This window comes from Manacus vitellinus, unplaced genomic scaffold, assembly GCF_001715985.3.
Source record: "Manacus vitellinus isolate BGI_N305 unplaced genomic scaffold, ASM171598v3 scaffold_5_pilon, whole genome shotgun sequence".
Taxonomy (NCBI): domain Eukaryota; kingdom Metazoa; phylum Chordata; class Aves; order Passeriformes; family Pipridae; genus Manacus; species Manacus vitellinus.
The window spans coordinates 37,060,297-37,081,540 of record NW_021940682.1 but is presented as its reverse complement, the minus strand read 5'-3'; the positions used below and the strand labels follow the sequence as shown (position 1 = coordinate 37,081,540).

Sequence of the window (21,244 nt, the reverse complement as noted above, 5' to 3'; positions counted from 1 at the left end):
CTCCTTCAGATTTCATCTGTTAATAAAGCAACTAATGGTTCCCTGTCTCCTGTTGGTAGGCAAGCAGTTGGTTGTACAGCACTTGGAGAGTTCTGAAGCATTGTGGACCGTGTGCTAAATATAATTAGTATTTCACAATTATTTATATTACATTTTTTTATTTATTAATGATGTTAATCAATATTAACTTGCTGTCCACTAGGATATTATTAAAACAGTAGAGTGCACAACCAATTGCCTCCATCAGTACTTAAAATGTGATTATGCTGTGGCTAAGAAAATTAGATAGTGCAGTAAATGGACCCCGTGTTTGTTTCTTACAAAATAAAGAGGTGTCAGTGGGCCCGTTCGTTATTTTGGGTTATAATTTGCTACTGATACTTAAGAAAAATTACGTATTGGAATTTCAGCACCATTAACTTCTATGTTTATGCATGCAAGCTTGTGTGCATTTGTATGATGATAATGTTTGTAATACTGTCAAATAATATTACATATTAAAAACAAACAAACAACAAAACCAAACATTGTATCAAAGGAATTACTAACTTTAAAACCACCACATCTTTTTGGTTTCCAGTCCTGTTTTTCCCTTGATAATTATGTTGAATAATACGTGCTTTCCCATTATGAACTATCCAGTAGGGATTACAAGATATACCACACGTGATTTAATGTGGTTATCAGAAACTTGGCTATTACTTTCCCTTTTGCATTTTACTTCTTACTTTTAATTGAGCAACATTTAATGTTACATGACAATTGATTTATGTGGATCTTAATCGTAATCTCAAGTATTCAGGCTTAGTGAGACAATTCTTTATTATTGATATATAAAGTGTCTATGGATAGGTCAACTGAACAACATCCTTGTGATTAAAAGCAATAGTGATTACATTTAAGAAGTTAGCTTCATAAGTATGAATTTCTATATTCCATTTATGTATGCATAGTTTGAGAAAGAGAGAGAGAGATATAAAGGTGTGTGTGTATGATCGATAATCTTTATACACACATGTGAATGAAAACACATATGTGAGTAACTTCATGAGTCAGAATACTGATTAACAGGTAGCTTTTATATCTATTTTATATATAGTTTTTTATAACTATTTTATATAGTTTTTACTGTATTATTATTGATAATCCAGTTAAGCCAGTTATTGCTGCTTTTATAAGTTTAAAGAAGACTACAATTAAAGGAAAATTATTTAGTGAAGTTATGCCAACACAAATTATGATCAAATATTGTTGTATCAGAACTTGATTTTATGTTTGCTGTTTTCCATTTCTTTCTTCTCTACTCTGTGGAAGAAGTGCTAAAAGGTGTAGCAAAAAATCTCTCAAAGCTATTGCTACTTTTATGATTTCAAATGCTTGAATTTCACAACTAAACTCTGTCTCTTTAAACAGAGGTTATTATAATGATATTCCTATGATTCCAAAGAGGAAAAATCCCAATTAAAAAATCTTGTGCTTATGCAGTGGCAGCCCTTCCCCCTGTTATTCATTACCCCAAGATTTGGGCTCTGTTTCCAGCATTGCAGCATGAAGCCATTTTAGCCTGTGCTGGAGCCTGTTGAGGTTCCAGGGGAGAGCAGAAGCTGCTGGGCTGGGCTCTGTGCCTGCTGGGCTCCACTCTCCACACCTCCCTTCTGCCGCTACTCCAGCACCTCCCAAGCTGTCTCCCAGCAGGAGCTGTTGGCTGTTGTTAATGCTTTCCTTCCAATAGGAATCTAGTCAACATTAAATCATCATGGTTATGTTTTAAATGAGACTGGAGATGGTAGCAGAAGGGCTGTATTTCACACCCATGACTAGTCCTCAGCAGAAGGAAAACTTGTCAGGGCCAGTTCTGATTCTTGATGGGACTATGCTAACTTCAGCTCTCAACAATTTAGAAATTCACACCTGTGACTTGCTTCAGGTGATAGAGATACTTAGTGTCATTGTGATCTGGTGATGAGATCTGAAAGTTTTTTTCCCCTAAAACTTTGTTCATAGTAGGCGGTTGTATGTTGATTTGGTGACTGCCCAGGTAGTCTCTGAATCCTAGCCCAGGCTGTGAAACTAATGTACAGCATGTGTCTCTATTGGCCATATGTCAGTGTGTATGTATATATATGTGTGTGTGTGCATGCATGTATGTCAGCAGCTGCTTGCTGTCAGGTTTGTCACAAATCCTGACACACAGGTGGGATTCAAAGAAAACTGTTCTATTCAAGAATCTGCTCAGACTTTTGAAGCAACTAAGTTAACAGGACCTCTTTACAGCAGGTCCTAGCCTTTGCTCATACGATGTAAAAAATAGTGAGTTTAAACTCCCCTGAGCTTATTTAAAATACGGAAATTTTGTCATAATTATGGGGAGACACATCTTGGTCAACTGTTTTGGCTCAACCAGTAAATAGTAATAAAATAATCTACAGGGAGAGATTTAGAAAAAAACCCATGGGAAATTTTGTTTTGGAAACACTGACACATGGTTCCTAAAACACTGTATGCTCAGGTGCTCCTGACTGAAGACTACATTCTTCTCAATTCTTCACAGTTGAAGAACAATCATTTCAGGCTGCATTTCAGGGGATTCTGACACCACAACCACATTTCCACGGCCTTTGTGTGGAACAGACATCCCAGAGCTCCCAAAACCTAACCTAGCATGCCTCATGAAGTTTGGTCTGCACTGACAGGGAAATTCCAGGGATGGGACATCTGGGGATCTTTTCCATGTCCACAGCATACACAAAAGATTATTGTGTGTCATTTTGCCTGACCTGATTCTGCCTTGGGCTACCCTGCATGCCCAGTCAGCTGGAGGCCAAGGCTCCTCTGCAGTTCTTGCCAGATTTGGAGATCTTACCTTCTCTAATGCCATGCTAAGACCCATTTCAGACTTTTGATATCTATCAATTTCAGTGGCACTGCCCCTGTTAACACCATGGGTGGATTTGGCCATACATTACCTGAAAGGAGGGGGTTGTTAATGTGTGATAGTGCCCTCAGTAAGAAACTATAAATCATTACTCAAGCATTCAGGTTTGCCTGTCATCAATGTGTCTGTATTGTTTCACACATGAAATAACACATTAAGATGTTGTTAGTGGATGTGACAATCTATTCAACTTTCCTCCAGGGACTAGATAATGGCTTATGGATTTATTAAAACTTCTGATTTTGGCATCTATTATAACATGATGGATGAGTGGCATACAACGTTTTTTTGCGTGTTGTGAATAAAATGAGAAATAAATCCACATAGTATCTGTCTGTTTTGAGAGTTCATCTCCAGCCTGGCCATGTTCTTTGTTCTCTGGGCAGTGGTGGGTTCAGGTATAAGTGTGCGTGAAACTGCTGCTTTTTTTTTTTCCCTAAGAATTGCAGAGATGCTTAAACTTCAGGTAGGTAAGGGGACAGATGGGAATGCACTAATTCTGAGACTCTCATCAGGCAGCAACATATTTTGCAGACAAACTATCTAACAGTGTGTCCATGATGGCATACAAATTACGGGACATACACATTATGTGGTACTGGTGCTGCATCCCACTGCTTCTGCCAATGTGAAAAGCTAATGTACCATTTTTAAAGAAGAAAATCAGGTCGGAGTTCTGTTGATGTCATGTAGAGACTTGACAAATTCCTCTGGATATTTTTTTTCCTTCAACTTTGTCATTTTGGGCTTCTTGTTACACAAGACTGATACACCTTGAATTTCTATGTTCACTGAAATACTGTGTAACAGGAAGCAAGTAAGAAACTAGCAAGTAAAGATCCTCATATTAACCTATGCTACCTGCCTTCCAGGTGGATTTTGATGATAAGCCTGACTCCTTGTTCTTCAGTGATGGGCAGCGAAGAATTGACTTTGTTTTGGTATATGAAGATGAAAGTAAAAAAATTACTCATAAGAGGAGTGATCGTAAAAACCATAAGGTGAGTTATTTTTCATATATTGAGTGTTAGAGCCGTGGGCAGAAAGGACAGTGCCCTCACCCAGAACAGCAACTGCATTGCCCTACTTTTCAGAGCTGGGAAACCGAAGCCCATCAAACTGAGCAGGGAACAGGGCTCAAACCAGTAGATTGCTGCGTAAATAGGCAGAGCTCTGCATATCATCTCTGTCAGTGTGTTCTTGGTGACCTCAGAGCATCTTCCTGGGAGGGAACCCTTTAGGAGATTTGAGCAGAAAAATGCTGGTATCAGGTTCCTGGTTAGAACTAGACACCAAGTTCTTCAAACTGGGGCAGTTTCTGTACCTACAGCAATTCAGTTAGACCCCTAATGGACTTTGGTCTTAAAATCATAGTATTCAGAAGAACCCAAAGGAGGCAGCTGACCAGGTGCTCCAGATCACAGCTATGAACACAGCTGCTGACATTCTGCCCAATAAAGTAGCTAAGTTCTTTATGGGAAATAATTGTACATTATGTTGCCACCAGAACTTCTCCCTGTACCACTCCTTCCCTTGACACTTCAACAGCTTGGCCCTTCCTAGGGACCTTGCAAAAAATTTCTGACTATAGCCAGTGACTTCTTGATGCTCCTTAGCAGCTACGAACCACAATAATAGATTATTTTTAATTATTATTTTTAATCATTTCATCAGTTCCACCAGTGGCCTACATTCATTATGGCACCCAGGGTCACAAACCCAAGCTATTTGAATCATGGCCTGTCAGAGAAATATCCATCCATGAGATTGTAGGTCCCTTGGCACCTCTACTCACCCACCCACATCCTTCTCTGATTCAGCAACAGTCCACATTCCAGCAGCAGGCTCTGGTAGAGACAGGGCAGGACAAAGATATCACTGAAAGCAACTCATATACAAATAATGATTTGCAGTTAGGAAAGAGAAGAGTAGGAGTAAAAAAGCCTGTAGCTAAGTTGGTTGATACTGATTACACAATGTTGTTGTTGGCATTAACGGGACAGCCATAAGGAATGTCGTTAGCAGGGTTTGAGGGAGTCCTGCTGTGGGTGGATGTTGCATTACACATGATCACAGGATCAGCAATAAAAATTAATTGAAAGAGGTAATTAGAAACAAAAAGCTGCCCCTTTGGAAAGAATTGTTTTTATCAATTAGCATTTTACATTTCTGTTTGTAATATTTGGCCATTGCCCAAATGTATTTAAAAATATAATGAGCATCTTTTCCAAACAGTGATGGAAATTAAATGTGAGCAATGGAGTAGTATTTTTAGTGTAGCTTTAATGGTAGACATTAGCCAGAACAAAACTATGAATAATTAGACCAGAAGATTGTGGGTAATGAGCTAGGTGCTTGCAAAAAACTTTACTTTCGAAAGTCTTAGTCCCACAAAGATCCACACTGAACCTGTGGCATGCTGAGGAAGAAAAAGCAGTCTACCTCCATGGAACGAATGCGAGAACAAAAGCATATTACCCGAATGATAAGGCGAAGACTGAGCGGCTGGAGAGCAGTTCTGTGGAAGAGGCCCTGATGGTCATTGTGGAGAGCAAGCTGAACGGGAACCAGCTGTGCAGTCTGACAGCAAAACGGCCAACAAAGCCTATGTGGGCAGACGTACTGCCAGGAGAGTGAGACACATAACTGGTGTGACGTGGATGTCTCAGAAGGAAGCTGAAAACAGCAGTGATAGCAGTTTTCAGAGCCAGGGCTTTATTGTGCACAGAATTTGGAAACTCCAGGTTACTAAAAAATAGGAAGTCCAGTGAAGTCTGTTCTCAGAGGGTGACATCCTCACATCACTGAACTCAGGAGCAAGGTCTACGCTGGCCATGTGCAACGTTACTGATGTGTGAAATCTAGGGATCAGGAGTGCAGTCGCTGGGACAAATTCTGTCCGATGCACGCACCACCCCACCTGATCGCATGACATGGGAGACATTTCAGAATTTAAATTATTAGTGGACATCTGCAGATCTACATTTCTGAAGTAAAAATGTTTGGGTGCTGCACTAGGTGGTTTTGTATGATACTGAGCATACAGGAGTCCCCAAACACTTACTGAATTTAGACAGAAGGGTTTGAAAATCAGACCACAACGTACATATCCAATTTACTGGATTAAGAGAAAAAAGGCACAGATCCACCTGTTCTTCTGCAGCAAGAGAAGAATCAGATCCTGGGATTATCATTATACTGGATTTTAATGACTTTCTGTCCTTTTTCAAAAGAATTGCATGAGTGTAACATTATGTTCATTAGCACTGTTCTTGGGAAAACATCTCAGAGGACAGAAGGAAATAACTAAAAGCATGGGTGTGATTTGGATAGTAGGAATAAATATATGGGACTGCAGCTCACAGAGATGCACAGTGGCACTGTGCTTCTCTGATTTCCATTTGCTTCTGAGATCTGGAGGCAAAGTCAAACTAATGAAATGGCAACCTTATGGATAGTTTCCAACATAATTTATAGATCCAAAAGTTAGCAGATAAGTTTCATATATGCAATTCAATTCAAGCTGCAAACCTTTTTAAGATGGTATACAATTAATTTTGCAAGCACTAGCAAAAATCAAACTGCCAGGAGCAGATTCCAGAAACTGTACCTTGCAAGCAATTGAAATTCCTGCCCAAAACATGGTTTTTAAACCTACAATTTATGTTCCCTATTTGTAAGGATAGGTTACCATCAGATTAGAATTTAAATATTGCCAGTCCTTTAAAAAATGCTCCCAAATGCCACTTCTGTCTTTTGGGGTCCTCAAGGAGCTCATTGTTGAAAGTCAAACGTTCAGGGGCAGAAAGGTAAATTCAAAATAAATCAATGCAGAGTGTCATTCTCATCCATCTACTTCCCTCCAACAGAAATATACAGAAAGACTGTCAGTCATTTAAGTAGGAATGTGGGCGAAATCTTCATTTCCAACCATGAAGGAATTTGTGCTTCACAGAAATAGACTTTTTTTTTTTCCAAGTTTAATGAAAACTATAATTCTTGGAGAATATTACACACATCTTGTTGGGGGCTTTTTAAACTATAGTTATACTGGGAACTTCAGCAGAGTTTCAGAAGTTTGTCTTCATAAACAAACAAACAGTTCCTGCCTCTAGAGTTGTTTAGTTCAGATAACCAACATAAAACAAAAAACAAACAAACAAACAAAAACAAAAAACACACACACAAAAAACAATGACTAAACAAAACAAAAATACGCTTAAGTAACTTCTCAAGCACAAGTTGTACTTATCCCACTGCTTAGCATGTGTCATACCTGTGGTGAAAAAACAATACTTGTGTTTACAGAAAAAAGGGTACCTCAGTGCGATTTTATGTAGTGATTTGAGGCAACCAAAAATCCAAATATTACTTCTTTACCTAATGGAAGGAAGGATACAAACACAGGTGGAAGGAGGGAGTTACACTGAAGTTACTACATACATTCATGGGACCAGAAATGGGTCTTTCCAAACAAGGTGACTAGAAGCCACTGCTGAGGATGAGGCTCGATTGCAATGTTGCCAGTTCTGTGTGGTCATGGATCAGGTTTCAGAAAACTGTGAGGCTGGCTTAAAATCAGAGAGTATCTCAGAAAATATATATTTGGAGTTCTTTGGGTTTAGGGGTTTTTTTTGTATCATCTTTTATAGCATGTTCTGCTTCACATTTTTATGATTATATTCAAGCATAAGGGAAAGAAGCTTACAGAGCAGAGCTTCTCAATCAATTAATTTTCTGATACTGACAACTGAGACTTTGAGGAAAGTTCCAAATATCATCAAAGAAACTGTGAGGGTTGGCAGCTAGCATTGATACAGTGATCCTCTCCACTCCATTCAGCTGATTTCCATGGGGGAGGCTTTGAGCCCCATGCTCTTTCTCTTAGTGGCTGTGATTCATCTGTTGCCTGTCAGGTAAGACAGAGGTGGCTACTCAAGCACTCTTTTCTTGTTAAGATTTTCCCCCTAAAACCACTTGGAAATTGTTCTAGGAAACTTTTCTCTTTGTACAAAAGGAACTTTAAGAAGATTTGAGTTGGCATTCTTCTGTCATTGTAATCAAAGCAAAACCTCCCTACCATTTACAAAACACAGGGGGAAAACTGCTACTGGTCTGCTACCAGTTTCCAGACCCACAATCTTTTCAATCTCCTCAGCTTGGCAAGACAATCACCTGACATTGAAAACACTATGGTGAAAGAAGCAGCTCCCAAGAGCTGACCCCTTCTATGTGCCTATAATACTTGTCGTTTACTTACACTCTGCTTTCACTTTCTTGAGACTATATATGACTATGCATCCTATTGTGTCTTAGTCTGTCAACTAGCCATTCAATCATCAAAACCTGTATCAAGTTTAGATCAGCAGCATTACCATGATTACTTTATTATTGTAACTTAGCCTTGCAGGTGGCTGAGCAAAATGCTGGATACTAAAATAAACTTCGGATGGTCTCCACCTTCCAGCCTAATAAGCCATCATATCTATACACTGTATTCCCTAGTCAATGCAAAACCACTATAGACTCCTCTGGGTAAAAGTCTAGCTCCTCCATAGATCATTGTATGCATAATTCAATCATTTATATAAGATAGCAAACCCCCTAATTAGCAAAGCCTCCCAGGGGCTTTGTTTCTCCCTACTTGCATTAATGCATTATTAGAAACCTTAATATTGTCAACATTCCTCTAAGATTTTGAGGGCAAAATTAATTTTGGAAACTCCTTGCCATAATAAATTATTAAAGGAATCTGATTAAAAGATTTTAAAAAAATAGTATTATACTTTACAAATGAGAATTGAATCTATCTTTTTGCTATTTAGGAAGAAAATGAAACAGGTATTTAGCCCCCTGCCTTTTTTTATTTGCTGAAACAAAGCAGAAAGCAAGTTGAAATGTTTTCATGATTCAGTATTATTCACTTTAGAATGAAACACATGAATATGGAAGAAGCAAAGAAGTGGGATAAAATGGCAGAGGAGTTACTACTGGAGTAACAAACAAATCCTTTGTTGTGTACTATATATATTAATTTACTTAGGAGCCAAGACTGAACCTTTACCTTTGAAGGAGACTGGAGAGCACCATTACCTATGAAATATTGAAAAATTGAAGGAAATATGTTACTGCAAGGAAAACACTCATTCACATTTGGGATTCTAAGTTAGAGCTGTTAGTACAAGGAAGATAATTGGATGTATACATTATTGTAGTGGGTTGACCCTGGCCAGATAACAAGTACCCACTAAAGCGGCTCTCTCACTCTCCCCTCTGCAACTGGACAGAGGAGAGAGAAAAAAAGCAGCTAAGAATTCATGAGTAGAGATAAGAGCTGGGAGAGGCCACTTACTGATTGCCTTCACGGAAAAAACAGACTCAATGTGCAGATAGTACTTAAATTTATTACTAACAGGATAAGAACCAAGGAGTGAGAAATAAAACAGTCTTAAAAACACCTTCCCCCCGCCCCTCCTTCCTTCCATGTTCTCCCTCCTCCCCCCCCAGCAGTGCAGGGGGATGGGGAATGGGGGTTACGGTCAGTTGTTGTTTCTGCTGTTGCTCAGGGAGAGGAGTCTTTCCCCTGCTCCCCTGGGGTCCCTCCCACAGGAGACAGTCCTTGATGGACCTCTCAAGCATATGAATCCATCCCTCAGGCAGCAGTTCCTCCCAAAGTGCTGTCCCGTGGGTCACTCCACGATGGGGTACAGTCCTTCATGAATGAGCTGTACCGGTGTGGGTCCCCCACAGGGGCCACAAGTCCTACCCGGGAAAAACCTGCTCCAGTGTGGGCTTCCCTCTCCATGGGCCGCAGGTCTCCGGCAGGACCCTGCTCCATCTTGGGCCTCTCACAGGGTCACAGCTTCTTTCATAGATCCACCTGCTCCAGCATGGGCTCCTCCATGGGCTGCAGGTGGGTCTCTGCACCCCGATGGTCCTCCGTGGGCTGCAGGGGCACAGCTGCTCCACCATGGGCTGCACCACGGGCTACAGGGGCCTCAGCTCCAGCACCTGGAGCACCTCCTGCCCCTCCTTCTGCACTGACCTTGGTGCCTACGTTGTTATTCCCATGGTCTCACTCCGCTCTTCCCCGGCTGCAATTTCTTCTGTGCAACAATCTTTTGTTCTTATATATGTTATCACAGAGGTGTTACTCTTGCTCCTGATTGGCTCGGCCTTGGCCAGCGGCGGGAAGTCTGTGCTGGAGCCAGCTGGCATTGGCTCCACAGGACAGGGGAAGCTTCTAGCAGCTTCTAACAGAAACCACCCCTGTAGCCCTCCCCTGCCATCAAAACCCAGCCACAGAAATCCACTACAATTATAAACTTACATATTACATATATATATACAATATTATATATACAGTGAAAAAATATAAAGAGCATTATATTGTCACCAATAACCAAGTGAATTAACAAGACATGGAGAGATACTTCCATGAAGAGTGCTACCCAAGTTTTATCCTGAGAAAAACAAGGAAGGAGAAAGGTCATAAATATTGATGAGAGAAGAAGACAGATTCAAATATTTGGCTCTTCTTGAAGTTATCTCCTTCCAGCAAACTGCTCACAGAAGACTTTCTAAAGGGCAAATTAATAGGGGGAGGGAGGCTGCTGTCAGTAGTTCAGTTAGTGATTAAAGGTGAAAGAGATCACAAGTTTCAGGGATAGCTTTCAAAATTTTCAAGTTCTTCAAAATCTGGGGCATGTTTTTACCTCTAGAAACTAAGAGGATGAATTCTCCACAGTTGCATTTGAGGGCAATATTGCATATCAGACAAAAAACTGATCAGGATTAATTAGTAGGTAGGACTGAACCTATCATCACAGTAGCTGTCAAGTGGGCTATGGAGTTAACAATCCAATGATTATGTGTTTTGGGAGGCAATTCCATTCTTCTATGCATATATATTTGCAAAATTTGGAACAGATGTTTTACAGTGTCCAATGCTTTTTAACAGAGGAAGAGACAAGTATATGAATCAAACCTGATAAACAACGGCTTGCAACTAGAAGCAACGAGGTCGGTGAGTGCTCTTCCCTGTGTGAATGGCTGTGTCTGAGAGAAGAGCTGCCCCTATGGGAATAAGGAAACTGGATATATGAATTGACATGTAGCATGTCTCTCCTCTCAGGAGAAAAAGGCCCACCTTTTTTCTGTTAGTAATGTCTTTGTGATTGGATGTCAAATCTTTTTAAACTTTATGTATCTGCCTTCCGCTGCAAAATAAAAGATGGGAAACTGGGAGATTACATCATGAAGCTGGGAGATTACACGGGTCATGTTTGCTCAGAACTTGGAAGACAAAAATTACTGTCTGTGCCCTGCAGAGAGGTTCTTCCCCTGCTCTGGCTGTGTAGTACATGTGGGAAGGCAGTGTGTGTCCAGAGCGGAATGCTCCTGCCAAAAGAGTGGTGCAGGGCTCCTGCACATGAGAATGTTCCTCACAGAGGCTGGCACTGTGCAAGTGGTTCTAGCTATTATGCTTTGTATATTTTGGGCTGTGATGTTGCCTTTGGGCAGTTCAAGAGCGCTTTGATAAAGCACACCAGCTGCTGGAGCTACTGTCTCTTGCAGGGAGAGTTAGAGCCCCTCCAAGTCCCTTCTCTTCCTTGCTACCCTGAAGGGCTGCAGCATTCCATCCGTGTCTTCCTGTCCAGGACAATCACTTTCTGTTTAAATTTGTTGTTTGGTAGTTCTGCAGTGAGCTCCAGAAAAGGTCAGTTTGCCCCTTCCTCCCAAATTAGACTCAGAATCCATGGCATCACAGTATTTGATTTATGTAGTAGGGACTCCTGCTGCATGGCCAAGGATGCAATCTGGGTCTTCACATTCATAGGAAAGTAAATACTTGCTGGAAGGCTGCTGCAGACCTTCTGCTATACTTACACACTTCAGTTTTCAATAGTTCTGCCATGATCATGACTAAAAAAACATTTGAAACTGGAAGTTTCCCCAGTCTAGATGAGATATCTGACCAGTGTTCCCGAGCCAGTGAGATACATAATGTCATTTCAAGTGGCTGAGCCTTACTAATGCAGGGCAGAAATAGGAAGTCTACAGGCCATGACTACAAGAGGCAGGAGTGGCTGTCAGGTTTCCCATTGTGTACTAGTGCTGGTTTGGGCAGGCCACTGGGAGCAAATGTGCCCCGTGCTGTCTTTTTCAGCAGACTCATCTGATTTCCCTTTCCATTCTCCATATGAAGCTTGAAATTCTTGTTGCCCAGGAGCATCCCATGGGTGCCTAGCCTGTTCCCATCAAGTCACATCACTCTAGGGTTGTACTTGAGCTCCTGGGAAGTCGCTGACAGCTCCAGAGCCACAGCTGCCCTGTCCAGCTACTCCTAATGACCCTGTATGGGGGAAATGTTGTTAAACTTTAATTGCTTTGTAAAATACTTTGCAGAGATGTAAGCACTAAGGGGACATTTGACTGGTTTCTGATATACTTTTATATGCATGAGTGTTTCCACCTCATGCCAGCGCTTTTACAGAACCTAATGATATATTTGCTAAGATGGACAATGAATGCGACTTTGAGTAGGTCATTGGTGAGCTGCAGAAAGAAAATTCTATATAGTTCAAGAATTGTTATGTAAATTTCTTTGCTTTCATTTTCTTACATATTTTCAATATTCTTTCATCTCAGGTTTTGGATGAGAAACTTATTTTTGTGAAAGTGCATGCACCTTGGGAAGTGCTGTGCACATATGCCGAGGTTATGCACATCAAATTGCCTCTGCAACACAATGACCTGAAAACCCGAGACTCAGCTTTCAACTGGTTTAGTAGATTCTTCAAAGTGGACGAAAATATCATCAAACCTGAGCAAGAGTTTTTCACTGCCCCTTTTCAAAAGGAACATTTGACAAACTTTTATATCCATGACAAAGACACATTTTTCAATCCTGCAACCAGAAGCCGAATTGTAAGTCCATGGAGTATTTTTAGCATTTAGTCTAAAAATGAAACTATTCCTTTAATCAAATCAATGTAATTACCTTCATTAAAACATCCTGAAAAATTGAAAATGTTTGAGATGCAATAGTCCCGTGTTATTATTAAATAACCTAGACAATCCAGAAGAAAACGTTCCTTACGTTTGTTCCTTTTCTGTTCCACCTAAATTTAAAGGAGGGATTAGAATAATATGTTTACCTATGCAATTAATTTTGTCTACAGTGCTTACCCTTTGCTAACTTGACTGTATGTTGAGACAGTTATAGCTGTGTGTGATTACTTTCAGATTCCAAAAAATATTTTATAAATTTCAGGTTCATTTTATCCTGTCCCGTGTGGAATATGCAACCAAAAATAATGTGAAAAAGTTTGGCATTAACAAATTACTGGACACTGGAATCTACAAAGCAGCATTTCCCCTTCATGATGTAAGTCCAGTGTTTTTAACTAAAATGCACTTTGAAACAGGGGTATGAACTGTATCTGAGGGGTTTATATCAAAAGATACAAGTCTTATTCCTTGACTGGTTATTATATCCACATAGAAGAATAAGACATGGTTTGAATGAAGAGATTTTCTTCCAAGGCACTGTTAGTTAAAAATGTAGTTCTAAAACTGAAAAACAATATATTTCACTTGAGAGTTGTTAAATTTGTATTCTCTGGGGGGCGTTCAGTAAAGTGCCTGACTTGAGTGATGGGTCCCATGACACACTGTATCTATCAGTTCTAAATCAATTTTAACACTTTCCCTTTCATTAATATCCAGTTTTTCAGTATTAAAATTCCAATCAAATATCAACATTGTTGATAAAGATGTAGACTACAAATCTCATCTTAGAATATGTGAAAGTCTTGCAGAGTGAGAAACATTCCCACAGTTCCCAAACAGTGCAGGGAGACTCAGGTTTCTGCAGGAAAACTCTGCCCAGCCAGTCCAGTGCCTCTGATGTCAGTGTCCTGCAGAGAGAAGCTGCACTGGTTTGAATTTCACCTTGCAATAATAACAAATGCAGCTTTTGTAGCTACACTTCTGAAACTTTTTAAGTTACATAATGTAAAGAAGAAAGTTATACTGAAAATTCTTTTGTATACCAAGGCTAGCAATAGCACAGCAATAGGAGAAAGGAAGAAGGAGAAAAAAATCAGATTTCAGAGTATTTGACTAAGGAAAAGCTCCATGTGAAGCTGTAAATGCAACACAGTGTGCAAAGACTGTGAGCTGATTTTCTGCATTCTATTACATACCCACACCCCCACACCTCCTCTGCATCAGAGCCACCATTCTGGGTCCAAGGTGTGTTGTGTCGAGGAGACATTGAGAACATGAGAGGTCATTAACTCCTGCAGCAGCTTAGACTTGTCTTAAAATATTCAGGAGGCCTCCAAGGATTTCAAAGAAATCTTTAGGCAGAATCAAGACAAATCATGTTTCTTGTAAGTAAATAAAGCTTTACGGGATAGAGTTAATATAATCCGTGACTATCCATTTTCAAGGTTTCTTTTTAAAGATTTAAAACCTGTCTTGCAGGCTATTCCTCTCATAGCATGGGGAATTCAGACTCAGTATGACTAATAATTAATGACTGTCTTTTTGTACAATTAAAATTATGTATCTCAGCTGCACTGAAAATCAAAAGTAGCCTGTAGATTTCTACAAACATTGTGTCACAGAGATAGAATGGAAAATACTCTCAAATAAAGTAGGTTTTATTGAAATAGCTTTTTAAATAGCCTAGTAAAAACGACAAGGATTATCTCCATGTAAACTCTCTTTTAAATTTAAAACAGAGACTAGAGACCCTGGATTTGTCCCACAGACTTTCCCGCCTGCACTCTAATACAGTATTATTTTGAAACAAAGCAAGCTAGCATGTTAAAGTTAGTTAAAATACATTTTAATTCAGCCCTGTTCTCTAATTAGATTGGATCCTTTTTTGTTTTCTATTTCTAAGTGCCAAGATGCTGACATGTGCTTAGATTTAAGTTCATGACAAGTCTCTGTTATTTACAGCTCACATATGTACAGTGTTAGTTTTAGTATTCAGTATCTTTCTGACAACGTTCTGTCCTGAATCCTGGTGCATTCTCAGAGCTGCCTTCCTGCTCCTTTTCCTGCCTTGCAGTGAGACTGGTCTAAAAGGCTATTCTGGCTTCATGGCATAGGGATTGTCTGTCTCACAGAGACGAGAGCTGAGCTGTGCTGGTTGGATTAGTGCTATCTTTTTCTCATGCTCTTTTTGTTTTGCAGTCTAATTTTAAGCACCTCTCAACCGATCCCAACTGCCCAAATGAACGATATCTTCTTTACAGAGAATGGGCTCATCCTAAAAACATCTTCAAACTGCAACCCCTGGATTTCATCAGGTTTGTGTGACTGGGCCTGGACTAATGCAGAAATTTACGTAACGGGTCTGGTTTTGGGGGTGTCAAAGAGACATAGGTCAATTTTGAGGGATGATACATACACCCAGATCAGCTCATGCATAGGAGCATACTTTGAGCTTGCTTTCATGATAAGGCAATTCATGAAAAGTCAACCACTTAAATTTTTTGTTTGCGGGGTATGATCTTTCTCTCTTTTTTCTTTTTTTTTGTCATTTCTATCCTCTTACAAAAGCATAGAAGTGGTGATAAAAATACCCAGCAGTAATACTGCTGCAATCCCAAAGTTCAAACCAGAGGAATATGACAATATGGGTTGGCACAAAATGTATGAAATGAAGAGCCATTTGAAACAGAAATGTGAATTTACTTGCATTTCAGAAAAAAAAACCCTCTTTCCCCTCCACAGGAAATACTATGGAGAGAAAATTGGCATCTACTTTGCGTGGCTGGGCTTTTATACCAATATGCTGACTGTGGCTGCGGTTGTAGGAGTTGGCTGTTTTCTTTATGGGTGCCTGACAAAGGACAACTGCACATGGAGGTACATCAGGCCTGTTTTAATATCACATGCAATTTTGCTCAAGCCTGTACAGAGGAGGACTGGAGAGGGTTTGCAAGACACTGCACAATAAAAGAGACTAAATTAAAGGGCCTGAGATCAACTAACATTGTGGATTTGAAGGTAAAGGTATAAAATATGAGATAAGAAGAGTAACAGATGTTAAGGGACCATTACAGTGATAGACATCTGGGAGTTTGTTATTTCATCATTTTTTGTATTTTCTGCTAGGTTCACCACACCTAGTGTAGAAACATGAAGAAAAGAGTGACAATCGGAAGTCAATACAAATTGCCATAACACATAATTTTCACTGTGGTAATCCTTAAAGGAGATATCCAAAGATCTTGATTATTTCCTTCCTCTATTTTGGGAGAATAGAATAACTGCACAGGGGCCTTCAGCTGCCCAGGATACATTGGGAGGCAAGGCACACAGATTCCCTCATCAGAACACAACAAAATTAATCCGTAATTAATCCATGGCAAAATGACTCAGGAAAAAAAATGAACAGGCGTCATTGTGTCAAATGGTCTATAGGCCATCACGCTGTATACCACCTCCTGGGAGGATGTTCATAACCCATGCTAAAGGGCTGTTCCAGAGCTCCACTCCTGTGGCAAATTTATACACATTCAGCCTTTAGCCAGTATTATAATTTAGTTAAGCAGCTTGTCTCTCCTCCCTCGTGTTTACCCCCCAGTGTATGTGTAGAAAGCATTCATGTTACCTTTCAGCCACCACCATATTAGGGTAGCACGTATTAGTTAGATGGCAACTCTTTTGCCATCTCTTAGGAGACAGATCTGCCATTCCTTGAATCATCTTGGCAGCTCCCCTCTGCACAATTTCCAGTCTGATCCTCTTTGAAGACCACAGGGTAGCCCTTTGGCTCTGCAGCTATTCCTTGTTCTGGTAGGCAGTGTTCCTCTTCCTTCTCCCCTCAGGTTTGCTACAATAGGATTGAGCGTGCAACTGTGGGTTCCCTAGTGAAGAGTGTGAGATCTTTGAAGAGCTGTTTTATTTTTAATGTGGGCAGTTTTGAGAATTACCACCATGTACAAGGGATGGAAATTATTTTCCTCCTGTGTCATCCATTTTTGAGATGAGGACTAAGAATGGATATGTGTTGCCAGGGTGAGGGGTGGGGGTGGAATTCTTGAGAGCAAATCACTAGTAAATTACTTCTTAATTCCCTGAGATTATTGCACTGACCTCATGTGAGAAAAAGGACTAAAGAATTTAGTGTTGGTGAGTGACTGACTAGTTTTGTTTTTAGCCAAGAAGTATGTGATCCCAACATAGGAGGTAATATCATAATGTGCCCTCAGTGTGATAAAGTATGTACCTACTGGAACCTCACCATCACTTGTGAATCATCCAAGGTAACTACATTTATAGCTTATAGACATGATATTGAACTTTACTTGTACTTTCTCTAGTACTACATATTGTTGTTCCTCCACTAATGTCTGACAGAATCACTAGAAATTTGCAAATAGTTGTTCCTTTTGATACAGTGACAACTTTGAAAAGTAAACCCAGCAACATTAATTGCTCCAATTTGATCTAAAATGAAATTTATTTTTTTTAATGTCACCTAGGTGCTGGTTATTTGATATGGGACTAAAGTGTTATTTTAATTGAAAATTGGTTTCATTTGGAGGTGCTTCTTCCTTTTGGGGGAGAGAAAGATTCAGTTACTAAAGCCATGATTCAGTAGCTCTGAATCAGTTTTGCTAAGGAAATGTTTAAAAATTGTTTTGGCATTTCTAAATTCTACCCCCTCCCTCCACAAAGAAGTTACCTGGATCTGTGCCTTGAATGTGATCTGTGTTGTTAAGGAGATGGGTGCAAGGAGAGGCTGGTGTTGGCCATGACAGAGGCTGTGACGCAGCCATGTCCTGTTGGCTGTGACACAGCCAGAGTCTTCCTCTTTGTTCCTGCCTAGAGAAACCTGACTTTCTTTCTCCATTACCGTGTCTCACTAATGTTAGCCTTTTGTCATTCCTCTCCATAGATTCAGCCCCAAAACTGTGATTTTTCAGCTATGCATCAAAAATATTTTGCCCAGCTTTAATGGGCACACCGAAAGGGTAAAAGAAATAAGAATGCAGGGAAAAGGCTATGATGGAAAAATGAAAAAGGCAAATTGTGACTAAAGAGGTATCTCATCAGAATGTGTTTTTACTAACTTATTTGTTTTCCTGCTTATGAGAACCAGATGTGTGCACTGCCTTTTTGTGGCTGTATTAAAAATACATAACTCTATACTGAGTTCCCAGACCAGAAGCACTGTTTTTACTCTTCCTATGCAACAGATGGAAGGAGTTTGATAGCACACCATTTTACTATCCTTCTTACTGTATATTTGGCTTATATTTTAAATTCTAAGCTTTGCATTTAATTTCCTTAATTTATGGAAGGATGATGTAGATGGACAGAAGTTGAGGAAACACTATCAATACAGATTGTTTATGAAACTACATAAAAGCTAAAAATCAACATGTTCAGTTGGCAGCTTCTCTTCTAGGTCAGTGTAGAAAAATAAAAATGGTCAATTATATTTTAAGCCTTTTTTTTCACCTTTTCCATGTTTTCCAGAAACTCTGTATATTTGATAGCTTTGGAACACTGGTATTTGCAGTATTTATGGGGATATGGGGTAAGTCAATTTCAACAACTGTGGTTTGTTATCTAATTTTGGCCATGCCTCCAGCATCAGCCAAGAAAACATGCATGAATTTGCAATGACTTCATTTTCTAGCACTTAGGAATTTACTGGTAAGTAGTTCCGTAGAAAATATGCACAGGAACTGTTTTTTAGCATCATAGGAAAACAGAAAAATTGTTGACTTAAAAGTTGGTCTTCAGCATCTGTTTGGTTTTGTTTCACTTGGAGAAAAGTCTGAGAGAAGTGGTTACCTCTGCCTCATGTTCATCCAGCAGGAGCCAGCCACATGCTTAAGTATATTTGTCAGAGAAGCTGGGTATTTTTCCAAAGAGTTTTGGAGCTACCTGTGCTATTAAGAGCTGTGTGAATACACAAGGCAATTGAAAAATAGTAATTTATTGTATTTCCCAGGAATTTTTTGTTCCCGTCTTTATTTAAGAAGCTGATTGTAAAAAGTGTGGTAGTTACAAGCACTACACTTGTCTTTTAGCAGCTAAAATGTATCTGAAACCAGGATGCTTCCCACAGCTGAAACCATTTGGTACTGTATTCAAGGTATTAGACAAGGTTTATTTTCCTGGAAACATATAGCAGCTTTGTTAACTAGCTTTTATTGCACAGTCTTATCCAGTAACTACAAAACTAAGTTGAACATTAGCAGTGTATACAGGGTAGTATAGAGAAAATAACTCATGTAATATTTTGAAGTTATATACAGGCTGACAAGAATATACAATTTGCTTTCTTTCTAAAATGCGCTGTATTTTTATTTCCCTAGGATGACCTAAAGTGCTTCAAAATAACTCTTGCTTTAAAGAAATGTAAGATGAAATGTATAATTTCAAAGATAATTTTTCTTTCAAAACATATGCTAAAATCAAAATACCAGCAGGAAATTCACTAAATAAAAAGTTATTAGAAGTTTGATACCAATGTAATCTACCCTGTCATGTCAATAGTTAATTTATTTGCAATTTTGTTTTTAATTAAAATTGTGTTGCCTATTTTGAAGAATGGTTCCAAGAGCAATAATTACGAAGTTAAGCTTCATGACTATAGTGATGGCTGCAAGGTCTATTAGTATTCTTGTTGTAAGCCCACTATATAAAGAGGTGAATCATAACACAGAAATTCAGCCAAAATTGTACTGAATCCAAATGACCCATGGTCCTGGTGCAATTCCAGCTGTAATTTTCGTCTTGCTCTAATACTTTTGTAGACCTTCTGGTCCAAAACAATTAAAATAATATTAGACTTTTAGATATATTATTGTATCATTATCATCAATACACTTCTAATAATTGCAGTTTTGTGTGCGTATGTGTGTGTGTATTCCCTTCAAAAATTTTAAAGCACTATAAAACACCAGAGAATTTGGCCTGAGGAATTAGCCCTCTGTACATTAATGCTCTGCCAATTCTTCTGTGATGGTATGACTGGCAAAGGTCATGAAAAAGAGGCAGCTTCCACTTCACTTGCTGCCCTCCTTGGATCCCGTCCCTGAGCAAGATCAGTTAAACCAATATTCTCTGATGGAGGCATTTCTTTTCAGACCTTGGTGACACAGCTTCAGAGGCAGAATACCTGGGCCATACTGAGTGGCAGTGTTGAGGGATACACAAAAGAGGGCACCACAAATTACCAGCATGAGGTGGAATTAATGCTCTGATCTGATTCTGAAACATCATTTGTTTCCACCGTTAAAGCAATGTTGCTTCAAAATAAAAGGAAAACGTCAAATTCAGCAGCAGCTCCTTTCCTGCTCTGAAAGACACAACTTGGCAAGTAGAAATTGTCTTTGTATCAGGGCCGGGAGAGCTGTTCCTGTGTTATGTGCCCTTCTTTCACTGTTAGCACATGAGGCTATCATAACAGAAGAAGTCCCTGCACTTCTGGGCTCTCCAGTAGCAGCTGAATTTGCAGCTGGAGCAAATTACTATAGCCTGTAGTATCCTGTGCTTTGGGCTGGGCAGCAGTTAGAGGTTTATAAAAGACTAATATCCTTGCTCTGCAGGAGAAAGCAGATGAGATCCTCTGGTCCACTCCTTGAAATGTCCTTGCAGGTTCTATTAATCATAAAGTAGATGAAAAGTCCTTATGAAAGAGGCCCCCGAATAGCCAGGGGAGCAGGGTTTCCTGGGGTTTTGCCAGTGTGCAATGCCAAGGTCATCTCATAGCCCAGCCCATAGATTTTCCTGGGTTTTAAATATTTCAGTTTGGGGATTATCAACCACACCTGATTTTGGACATAACCTTTAATGTTTGGACTTGTAACTGCGTACCATTAAGGTTTCATCATTCAGGATGAGGGGGCCAACCTAATTTAAAAAAAAACTATTTTAAGGTTAATTAGTCCCAGACAATGAGAGTAATGAGTGCAGTGTTGGTATATTAACTCCTCCTGGAACCAATACTTCAGAGCCACACCGCTCATTTAATCTGAGGATGAGCTGTCTTCAGCAATGAAGCATCCAGGTGTACTGGGGAGCGTGGTACTGACACCCATCATCCTGAGCTCCTCCCAGCCTTACCAGCTGGGTTTATTATTGCCTCTGCTGCCAGATCTACCTAATGTTTTGAGACAAAGTAATGAGTTTGACTGGATTCATGTCTAGCCAGTACCACTGAGGCATCTGTGTACCTGGTCCCTCAGTGCTTCCAGTTGTAGGAGCACAGTCCAAGGAAACTGCTGGTCCAGCCCAGAGAGTTTCTAAGCTCCATGCCGT

At 39.8% G+C, this 21,244-nt stretch overlaps 1 protein-coding gene across 1 annotated transcript in view; it reads left to right on the top strand.

Annotated features, from left to right (window-relative positions):
* ANO6 (anoctamin 6) overlaps window positions 1-21,244 on the top strand; it is a 69,698-nt gene that overhangs the window by 32,289 nt on the left and 16,165 nt on the right. The window contains exons 3-10 of the mRNA XM_018080169.3: window positions 3,808-3,936; window positions 10,896-10,961; window positions 12,587-12,865; window positions 13,212-13,325; window positions 15,149-15,264; window positions 15,692-15,826; window positions 17,124-17,229; window positions 18,449-18,509. Of these exons, the coding sequence (XP_017935658.3) occupies window positions 3,808-3,936; window positions 10,896-10,961; window positions 12,587-12,865; window positions 13,212-13,325; window positions 15,149-15,264; window positions 15,692-15,826; window positions 17,124-17,229; window positions 18,449-18,509 (1,006 nt within the window). The remainder of the gene's footprint in view (window positions 1-3,807; window positions 3,937-10,895; window positions 10,962-12,586; window positions 12,866-13,211; window positions 13,326-15,148; window positions 15,265-15,691; window positions 15,827-17,123; window positions 17,230-18,448; window positions 18,510-21,244) is intronic.